The sequence below is a fragment of the Gobio gobio genome (genome assembly GCF_949357685.1).
Source record: "Gobio gobio genome assembly, chromosome: 11".
Classification (NCBI taxonomy): Eukaryota; Metazoa; Chordata; class Actinopteri; order Cypriniformes; family Gobionidae; genus Gobio; species Gobio gobio.
In genome coordinates, this window is record NC_137104.1 from 50,334,186 (window position 1) to 50,345,991 (window position 11,806).

The following is an 11,806-nucleotide window of genomic DNA, read 5'->3' on the forward strand; positions in this document are numbered from 1 at the left end:
TTATTCTTAAACATTAATAAAGCTGGAAAATACTTACAAAAAACAGAATTAATGGTAGATCATTCAGAAAATAGAAAAAAATAATTACAAAAATTTAAGACCGCATGCAATGTAAATAAATATTTTATTGACATTTTCCTTTGAACATTATTGTAAAAAAGGCAGGTTAAAGAAAAGACGCGTGTGATTTCTATAGCAGCAGACTGGAAATATATTGCTTTGAATCTGTCTTTTTTTAACATTATGTCCTAATATTGTGTTGGTCCTGCCAAAACAGCCCTGACCCGTCGAGGCATGGACTCCACTAGACCCCTGAAGGTGTGCTGTGGTATCTGGCACCAAGATGTTAGCAGCAGATCCTTTAAGTCCCATAAGCTGCAGACTTGGACTTGTTTGTTCAGCACATCCCACAGATGCTCGATTGGATTGAGATCTGGGGAATTTGGAAGCCAAATCAACATCTCAAAACATTCCTGAACCTTTTGTGCTTTGTGGCGGCGCATTATCTGCTGAAAGAGCCACAGCCACCGGGGAATACCGTTTCCATGCTAAAGATTTCTATTTGAATTTTTAAAAGAAGCACAAAAAACATGCAACATGAGAGGACTGAACTTTATTGACAACTTCAATCTTTTCTGGAGTCAAAGACAAATGTTTATATGAACCAGTGATGTCTTGGAATGAGCAAATTTAGGCGGAGCATGTGTTATAAGGCTGGTCAGGGCTTAGCCTTCCCCTGGCCACAGACTTGAGCCTCTGCTCCTTTAAATTGATAATAGTAAAGTGCCCTTTCAGTCATATTGAGGTGCACAATTTCAACCGAGGGGGATACTCCCCAAGAGCTAAGGGTGTAAAAATGACTCACCCACTCGCTGCTCAGTAAGTGAACTGGCACGTATGCACAGTTTATCCCTCGGTTTTAACCAGTATGGACAGAGGAAACAGACTTCAATTCGCTGTAAAGCCTCTGTTTTCAATGGAGTGGTAATTTCAATGGCCCAGGGGGAATCAGCTCGGGTTTTGGAGGAAGAAATATCCTCCTTAAGAAAAGTAATGATAAGAGTGATTCCAAAAGGGATTTTCTTATCTTGTGTTTCCCAAAAGAGGGGGAGGTCTCTGTCCCATCTTGGATTTGCGGGATTTAAATACAAATTTAAAATGCTCTCACTCAGAACTGTGTGTCAAAATATTAATCAAGGAGATTGGATCACCTTGTTTGGTCATCAGTATTATTTTCCTACTCACAGAAAATATTTGAGGTTCACTTATCAGGGCACAGCGTATATGAAAATTCCCTTTGGCCTTTCTCTAGCTCTGAGTGTATTCAGCAAATGTGTGGAAGGGGCTCTGACACCGTTAAGGAATGCAGGCGTCAGAGTTTTATCTTATCTGTACGATCTGCTTGTCTGTGCGCCTTGTCCGCAGCAAGAAGAGAGCGATGCGAACAAACCGACACATCTGGAGAGATTTGGTTTCAAAATTTATCAGACAAAGAGTTATCTAACTCATTCACAGGAGATCTTACTTGGGTCTTACTAAGAGTCTACTTGGGTCTCAGGTTGAATTCAGCGATGTTTCAAGCTTTCCTATCAGAAGTTGTTTTTATTGTTATAATAACGATTTTTAGACATGTCAAAAATCAAGTCATAGTGGGCTGGCTCTAGGTAAAAATAGTATTATTTTAATTTTAAAAGTGTTTGTTTTCCAGTAGATGGCAGCAATCCTCCACTAACCCAAAGCCCATGTTCACATTATCATCATGAATAAAAGTGAGAAATGTAGATCTTTTTAAAAAGTGGATTTTACATAAAATGTTTCCATTATACACTGCTCAAAAAAATTTAAGGAACACTTTGTAATCATAGAATTATAGAATCAAGTCAGTTAAACTTGTGGGATATTCATCTGGTCAGTTAAGTAGCAGAGGGGGTTGTTAATCAGCTACAGTTTCAGCTACTTTGGTGTTAATGAAATTACATACAGATTCACTAGATGGGCAACAATGAAAAGACCCCAAAAACAGTAATGTTTTTTCAGGTAGAGGCCACTGGCATTTTTTTCCCTACTCATCTTTTCTGACTGTTTTTCACCAGTTTTGCATTTGGCTAGGGTCAGTGTCACTACTGGTAGCATGAGGCGATACCTGGACTCTACAGAGGTTGCACAGGCCGTCCAACTCCTCCAGGATGGCACATCAATGTGTGCCATTGCCAGAAGGTTTGCTGTGTCTCCCAGCACAGTCTCAAGAGCATGGAGGAGATTCCAGGAGACAGGCAGGTACTCTAGGAGAGCTGGACAGGGCCGTAGAAGGTCCTTAACCCATCAGCAGGACCAGTATCTGCTCCTTTGTGCAAGGGGGAACAGGATGAGCACTGCCAGAGCCCTACAAAATGACCTCCAGCAGGCCACTGGTGTGAATGTCTCTGACCAAACAATCAGAAACAGACTTCATGAGGGTGGCCTGAGGGCCCAACGTCCTCTAGTAGGCCCTGTGCTCAATGGCAATGGCAATGGCAAATGCCAATCAAGCTCAACGGTGCTGGGCAATGCGCACAGGGCCTACTAGAGGACGATGGGTCCTCAGGCCACCCTCATGAAGTCTGTTTCTGACTGAGGGTTTTAGTTCACCCAAAAACTGAAAATTCTGTTAATAATGACTTACTGTCATGTCGTTTGACAGCCGTAAGACCTCCGTTCATCTTCGGAACAGAAATTAAGATATTTTAGTTGAAATCCGATGGCTCAGAAAGGCCTCCATTGGCACAATGCACGGTTCACTCTCAAGACCCATAAAAGGTACTAAAGACGTCGTTACAAAGTCCATCTCACTACAGTGGTTCTACAATAACTTTATAAAGCGACAAGAATAGTTTTTGTGCGCAAAAAACCCCTAAATAACGACTTTTATAGTCATCACCGATTTCAAAACACTGCATCATGAAGCTTCGAAGCGTTATGAATCAGTGAGTCGAATCTGAGTCGAATCATGATTCGGATCGCATGTCAAACCGCCAAACTGATGAAATCATGTGGCTTTTGCGATCCAAACCGCTGAATCGACATTCACCTCCATCCTCCCCACCACCACCAGGATGGTCCCTGCCCACACCTCCCAGAGGGGTCAGCTGTGCCCCTGCCTTCATCTTAGGGCAGGAAATGCAGAGTCCGTTCCCCTCTGAATGTGAGATACGGACGGGGCCTTCGCCAAACAACCTTATAACTTGCTTTCATTCGCTGGTCTGTTAAAGGGTTAGTTCACCCAAAAATGAAATTTCTTCCATTAATGACTCACCCCAATGTTGTTCCACACCCGTAAGACCTCCGTTGATCCTCGGAACACAGTTTAAGATATTTTAGATTTAGTCCGAGGGCTTTCAGTCCTTTGAATGTAAGTCTGTGCACACTTTGCTGTCCACGTCTATAAAGTTAATGAAAACATCATCAAAGTAGTCCATATGTGACATAATTTGGTTAGTTAGATTCTTTTGAAGCGTCGACAATACATTTTGGTCCAAAAATAACAAAAACTAAGACTTTATGAAGCACTTCTCTTCCGGTTATCTTGGAATCCGCGTTCACGAGGCCACAGTGACGCTGCAGACGTAAGACGCTGTGACGTGTTATCTAGTGCGACAGAGCTTCGTTTGTAGTCTGAGGGAGACACACGCTGTACTGAGTCTTCCTCAAGTGATGGACGAGGCCTGTGGAGAAGTTGAGGCACGGATGGATCCAGCATTCATGGCTTTTCCCCCATGATGCATGATCGTGACAATATATGCTGTGATGTTGATGATTCTTTGACCAGATGTAAATCAGAGGCAGGATCTATAAAGTTCATTGATTCAATGATTGCAGTACATTATTTATTTATTTATTTATTGGGTGAAAATTCACCGTTATACAACTAAACTCATCATTAAATAACTTTGAATAACACAATAAACATGTATTTGTGCATCTACAGCTGAATGTGTTATTAAATCAACAGAGAACACACTTGTAGTTTTGATGTCAGTATTTATTTTTGATAAATGCATTAATAAACTGCAGTGCTTCATTATGCAGTGAATACTGAACTGTTCTGCTAACTTAAGAGTGTGTTTAGTTTGCTGTGTTGATTGTTTGAGAGCAACTACATTCATTTGGAGAAATGTGTCAAATCGATTGCGAAAAACTGTAAAATCTTTTTTTTTTACAACCAAATATTTGTAAATATATGATCTACCCAAACTTGAGCTGTTTTTATCAGTATTTGAGAGAGATCTACAAACCTTTTCACTCTGCCATAATGATCTATTGGCGTCCTCTGGATGTTACAGTACTCATTACAGTATCAGGCTTAACGTTATTACCTGTCAGTTGATAAATGCAGGGATGCAAACAGGTGAGGGGTAAAAAAGGTGAGAACATTTCGTGAATAGAGAAAACATTCTCAGAGGTCAGGTTTAAAAAATATATATATTTACTTTTCATGCTCATTTCTAGTCACTATTAAGTATCTTTGCATCTGTCTGAAAACTAATTCTGGTATGGGTTGTGTCGAGCCATTCGTTAGTCTTGTTGTTTGATGATAAAATGAAAATGTAGTTGCAATAAAAGCGCTAAGAATCCGTACAGCTGTAGCAGCGCAGGACTATTATTCTGCTGTGCGGAACCAAGCGGCGACTTCCCGCAGTTTCTCTTGAAGCCAATACGGAAGTGATTTAAACTGCAATTCATCGACTGGCCACTAGAGACAGAAGGAGCAGAATCTCATTGAGCTCATGTTAAAATGCCCAACTTTACAGCAGAAGAACACATGTTTACAGTCTGGTACAAATTGTGGTTTTGGTCTATATGGCTAATTTTGCCCTTCATGACAACTGTGAGGGGAGTGAATTAATTTATAACTCATTCGTTTACATTATATAAAGTCTTAAAGTTCTGCATAATTAAGGGCGTGGGCAAGTGAGTGACAGGTGGATGGCCATTTATCTGCTGTCTATTAGTCATTGCGTCATCGCTTTCATTTTCATGCCCATTTTCTGTTATCCGGGAGTGACGCGCTGCCAAGATGGCGACGGCCAGCTCGTCCATACTTTACGCTTCAAAACTGCTCTTCAGAATCCTATGGGTGACGTCACGGACACTACATCCATATGTTTTTACAGTCTATGTGTGGAACTGAGGAAGAACCGATGATGGAATAGTTTGATCTTCAGCTGACCAATCAGCAGAAAGGGGTGTATAATTCCCACCCACGTGTAGAAATCGAATATTCAAACTGTTTATTCATTTTTCTACCTCTTTACGAAAAACGAAAAATCCAACCGAAATCTCGTTTTTCTGAAAAAATAAAAAACGCTGTTTTCTCATTTGTCTACATTCAATAAAAAATAAAAAAAAACGACTGAACGAATGAAACATGGATTCTGAACGGACCTATTATATAATGCAATTGTGATAAATGCATAAACCTTTGTGAAAACTGCATTTCTTGTGTTGTGAGTATTATTAATAAAGCAGATATCAGTTTGGGGCTCATTGAAAACAAAACATGTGCATGTGATAATTTGACAAATTCCAGATTTTTGTTTGTTGTGTTTGGACAAATGGTGCATACATGTTTGTGATTTGTGTAAAGCCAATAAAAAGAGCTGTGATTGTTTTTCCTGATATATTAAAGTTTTGGTTGGATGTATGAACGATTATGAAAACATCTGAGAATTGTGTGTGTAGTGTTTTGAGAAAACGGTTCACATGATTTGTAATTGTAAGTGTGAAAATAATTAAAATTTACAATCTCTTTAGGCGTCACAGAACTTCCCACAAAGGATGAAGACGAGGATGATGAGGTTTAAATAAAGACGTTTACTTGAGTAAAACAAACGAAAGACGTGTATAAACAGGATTAAACACAACAGTGTGAACGATACACACACAACACCAGACCGAGAACTGACAGGAACTGAAAGCTGAAGTGGAGCTGATGAAGGTGAAGGATGGCAGGTGTGTGTGATTGAGGAGTGTGTGCAGGTGGAGCCAGGAGGGATCATAGGAAATGTAGTGGAGGTGACAAACTAGAAAATGAAATTAAACGAAATCAAACAGAAGAACAAACAGAACAGACATAACGCTGACATGAGGACCATTACAACGTGTTCAGATCACTGAGTTCACTGTTTGGAGAAATGTGTCAAATCGATGGAGAAAAACTGTAATGCCGTACTGAAGTGACATTTAAAATGTGTCAGTATCGTGGAGGTGTGTGTGTGTGTGTGTGTGTGTGTGTTTGTGTGTGTGGTGTGTGTGTGTGTGTGTGTGTGTGTGTGTGTGGGCATGTTTTTGTGAAATATCAGGACACAAATGTGTATAATGACATGGGTATGACATAGGTATTACAAAAAGAGGGTGAAATATAAGGACGTTCCCCATGTCCTCACTTTTCAAAATGCTTATAAATCATACAGAACAAGTTTTTTTTCACAGAAAGTGAACTGCACAGTCTCCTGTGAGGGTTAGGTTTAGGGGCAGGGGCAGTGTAAGGGGATAGAAAATACGGTTTGTACAGTATAAAAACCATTACGCCTATGGAATGTCCTCACATTTCACAAAAACAAACATGTGTGTGTGTGTGTGTGTGTGTGTGTGTGTGTGTGTGTGTGTGTGTGTGTGTGTGTGTGTGTGTGTGTGTGTGAGCCAAAAGGCACACACCTCTCAACACACATCAGGTGTGAAAGTCCAGATGATTGTAGTGATGTCACAGTTGTGTAGAAGCAGAAGATGTTGATTGTGTTGTTGAACTGTGAGAAAGCATCATTACACTGTTATTGCAACTCAACGCTTTAAATATTTACTCAGATATTTTTTGTATAATTTTTTTTTTTTTTTTGGTGAGGGAGAGTGTAATGACCTCAAAGAATTCACAGGTGAAAAAGATGTAATATTAAATATTATTAAAAATATACTTAAGTTAACTTAAAAATACAAGTAGGATGCATTTTAATATATTTCTAAAAAGTAAACTAGAAGAACTTTAGTGATAAATATATTCTTAGTTAAGCTTTTAAGAAACAAGCATAATTTAAGTGAAGGTTTAGTGTATTTACAGAACACATTCTTATTTTACTCTTACTCAAAGTATATTTGATGTGTATTTTGTGTAAGAACAGTAAAATGATTGAGCTCAAGCTGCTGCGTAACACTGGTTACTAGAGTTAGACTTTAATGTTAAACTTTTACAGTCAGTTTCACTGTCGAGTAGAGATGAGAAAAAATGACATGAAATTATGAAATATTTATGAAAAAATCCTTTATTGAACAAGCATTATATTTTACATTAAAATATGTAATTATAGCTGACAAATTAAAATGAAAAATAGCAGCTCATACATAATGTTTTCAGATTTAATTATTAAGATCATTACTTTCATCTCCTGTTTCATATTGGGCTGTAAATTCATTTATTGTATCTGACAGGTGTGATGATCAGAGGAGTTGAGTTTTTACCTCGATCATTAGGTTCTGGGCTAAAAAATGGATAGAGTTTCCCAGTGAAAGACTGAGCAGTGAAAGAGTAGATATGAGAGCTGGACTCCACATCATAAAAGGAGACCAGACCCTCCTCATAATCCACAAACACACCGACCCGCTGCGGCTTCACTCTCAGAGACAGAGAGACTGGAGGACCAGCACGGGCTTCATATTTATTCCCATTCCTCAGAGTCACAGTCCAGAATCCTTCACTGGGTTTCAGTGTGAACTCTCCCTTCCTGTCAACGGATTCTCTGGCCACTCCTAAAGTCCAGGCAGTCTTTCCCTTCACCTGCACCTCAAAATAAAATCTCCCTGAGGAGAATCCCTCCTTTCCCAGGACAATTGCATATCTATCAAATCTCTCTGGTTTGTCTGAGAGTTTCTTTCTAATTTCTCCACATCTCACTTGTTTTCCATCATCAGACAGGATGAGATTAGGATGAGCTGTATCAGGATCCAGAGTCACATCCACTGAGAAAACAGAGAATATGAATCATAACTCAATACACACATTCTGTGATGAGGTTTGTAATATATAATCAGTGTTTAATCACACACACACACACACACACACACACACACACACACACACACACACACACACAAACACACACACACACACACACACACACACACACACACACACACACACACACACACACACACACACACACACACACACACACACACACATGTAGTGTTTTCATCTTTTATGGGGACTTTCCATAGGCGTAATGGTTTTTATACCGTACATACCGTATATTCTATCCCCCTACACTGCCCCTGCCCCTAAACCTAACCCTCACAGGAGACATTCTGCAATTTTACATTTTCAAAAAACATCACTTAGTCTGATTTATAAGATGTTTTCCTCATGGGGACCTAAAAATGTCCCCACAAGGATGAGGATTTCGGATATTGCTATCTTTGTGGGGACATTTTGTACCCATAACGTGATGATTACCAGTCCACACACACACACACACACACACGTTGGGTTTTCATGTTTTATGGGGACTTTCCATAGGCATAATGGTTTTTATACTGTATAAACGTCTCGGTTACGTATGTAACCCTCGTTCCCTGAAGGAGGGAACGGAGATGTACGTCGGAACTGACCGACGAATTGGGATCTGTTTTCAGAGACCGTCCTACTTCGAGTAATTAAAAACGAGCCAATAAACATTGGCATGCGATCACGCATTCCACGCACCGCCCAGCGTTGCGGGTATAAATAAGGAAGTGGAAGTGCCGCATACCGTTTTCAACTGAGGAGCCGAGATAAGTGGCTCAGGCCTTCAGCTGAAGCACAGCACCTGGCGACAGGACGTACGTCTCCGTTCCCTCCTTCAGGGAACGAGGGTTACATACGTAACCGAGACGTTCCCTTTCAGTCGGTCACGTTCGACGTACGTCGGAACTGACCGACGAATTGGGATCCCTACCAACACGGGGCTAGCCGAGTAGGGTAGCTGGTACCGTGGAAAATACACATATGGGGTAGCCTAGAGGGGACCGCAACATATGGAACCCAGCCTACACACACGTTCCACAAGCATACGGGTGCAGGCCTGGCATCAGACGGCCGCCATGTCTGACACCAGAGGGGTGACGGAGGAACTCACAGGGTTAGCCGATTTTCGGGGAACACGACTGGAGCAAATAGACGCACGTATCCGGCCCAGAGGGCGGGAGTGGCGTATGCAAGCCGACACTTAGAACGGGCACTTAGCGCTGCTGGCCACTGGGGGCGAGAATGCGGGAAGATACCGGCTCTACACGGAGGCTATAAAATCTAGCGAACGTGTCAGGTGTCGCCCAGCCCACAGCTCTACATATATCTGTCAGCGAGGCGCCTTGAGCCAACGCCCAGGAAGAAGCAACACTCCTTGTTGAGTGTGCTCGCAACCCGAACGGGCAAGGTACGTCTTGGGACCGGTAAGCCAAGACAATGGCATCCACTATCCAGTGGGCCAACCTCTGCTTGGAGACAGCCTTTCCCTTCTGCTGGCCTCCGTAACAGATGAAGAGCTGCTGTGAGAATCTGAAGCTCTGAGTCCGGTCAACGTAAGCGCGAAGAGCGCGGACGGGACATAAGAAAGCTAGGGCTGGGTCTGCCTCCTCCAAAGGCAGCGCTTGCAGGTTCACCACCTGGTCCCGAAAGGGAGTGGTAGGAACCTTGGGCACGTATCCAGGCCGGGGTCTCAGGACAACGTGAGAGTTGGCCGGCCCGAATTCTAGGCACGATTCGTCGACCGAGAGTGCATGCAGGTCCCCTACCCTCTTGATTGAAGCCAATGCAATCAGGAGAACTGTCTTCATGGACAGGATTTTTAGCTCAACAGACTGCAAAGTAAAGACTCCCAAGAGGGTATCGAGGTAGAACGAGGAGGATTTAGTCTCCTCGCACCTCTGAGGAACCTGACGATTAAGTCGTGCTTACCTAAGGATTTACCATCTACTGCATCGTGATACGCCACTATTGCTGCGACGTACACTTTGAGGGTGGAGGGAGACAGCCTTCGATCCAACCCATCCTGCAGGAAGGAAAGCACAACGTTAATCGAACACTTTCTGGGGTCTTCCCGGCGGGAAGAGCACCACTCGACGAACAGGTTCCACTTCAGAGAGTAGAGGCGCCTCGTAGAGGGGGCTCTAGCTGAAGCGATGGTGTCTACCACTGCTTGTGGTAGGCCACCTAGAACCTCCGCTTCCCGTCCAGGGACCAGACATGGAGATTCCAGAGGTCTGGACGCGGGTGCCATAGAGTGCCCCGCCCCTGAGAAAGCAGGTCCTTCCTCAGGGGGATCGGCCAGGGAGGGGCTGTCGCGAGGAGTGTGAGTTCTGGGAACCAGGTCCGGTTGGGCCAGTAGGGCGCAACTAACAAGACCTGCTCCTCGTCCTCCCTGACCTTGCACAGTGTCTGTGCGAGAAGGCTCACTGGGGGGAACGCATACTTGCGTACGTCCCGGGGCCAGCTGTGCGCCAGTGCATCTATGCCTAAGGTACCTCCGGTCAGGGAGTAGTACCACTGGCAATGGGTCGAGTCCGGAGAAGCGAACAGGTCTACCTGTGCAACTCCGAAGTGGTCCCATATCAGCTGGACGCTCCGGGGGTGGAGTCGCCATTCGCCCGGAGGTGTCGACTGGCGAGAGAGCTCGTCGGCTGTCTGGTTCAGCGCACCTGGGATGTGAATGGCACGAAGTGACCTCACAAACTTCTGACTCCACAGGAGGAGATGGCGGGCGAGCCGGAGCATGCAACGGGAGCGTAGACCACCCTGACGGTTGATGTACGCAACGGCCGCAGTGCTGTCCGAACGGACCAGTACGTGCTTGCCCCGAAGCGGTTTCTTGAACCGGGCCAGGGCAAGACGTACCACCAGTAACTCTAGGCAATTGATATGCCAACGCAGTTGGGGCACCGTCCACAGACCCGAAGCTGCGTGCCCGTTGTACGTGGCCCCCCAGCCCGTGGATGAGGCATCCGTGAAGACCACAGCATGCCTCGACACCTGTTCTAGGGACACTCCGGCCCGGAGAAACAAGGGGTCTGACCACGGACTGAAGGTTTGGCGACAGTAAGGAGTAACTAGGACCCGGTACTGACCGCTCTGCCACGCCCATCTCGGGACTCGGTCGTGCAACCAGCGTTGAAGCGGTCTCATATGAAGCAATCCGAGCTGCGTTACCGCGGCTGCAGATGCCATATGCCCCAGGAGCCTCTGAAATAATTTCAGTGGGACCGCTGTCCTGCCTTTGAACGTATTCAAGCAGTTCAACACTGACCGGACGCGCTCTGGAGTGAGGCGCGCTGTCCGGCTGACCGAATCCAGCTCCATACCGAGATAAGAGATCCTCTGCGAGGGGCAGAGTTTGCTCTTCTCTCGGTTGACCCGAAGTCCCAACAGGCTGAGGTGACTGAGCACCATGTCCCTGTGTTCGCACAACTGCTCCCGAGACTGGGCGAGTATGAGCCAGTCGTCGAGATAGTTGAGTAAGCGAACGCCGCGTTCTCTGAGCAGAACAATGGCTGCCTCGACGACCTTCGTGAAGACGCGAGGCGACAGGGACAGCCCGAAGGGCAAGACTTTGTACTGATATGCCCTCCCCTCGAACGCAAAGCGCAGGAACGGTCTGTGTCGAGGAAGGATAGAGACATGAAAGTATGTGTCCTTCAGGTCGATCGCTGCGAACCAATCTTGGGGACGGATGCATTGGAAAATGCGTTTCTGCGTTAACATTTTGAACGGAAGCTTGTGCAGGGCCCGATTCAGAATGCGCAGGTCCAA

General features: G+C 44.4%; 1 protein-coding gene across 1 annotated transcript in view; it reads right to left on the reverse strand.

Annotated features, from left to right (window-relative positions):
* Window positions 1-7,273: 7,273 nt before the first annotated feature.
* The window catches only part of LOC307134287 (E3 ubiquitin-protein ligase TRIM39-like), a 38,618-nt gene continuing 34,085 nt past the window's right edge, over window positions 7,274-11,806 (reverse strand). The window contains exon 8 of the mRNA XM_079829901.1: window positions 7,274-7,986. Within this exon, the coding sequence (XP_079686027.1) occupies window positions 7,439-7,986 (548 nt within the window). The 3' untranslated portion in view covers window positions 7,274-7,438. The remainder of the gene's footprint in view (window positions 7,987-11,806) is intronic.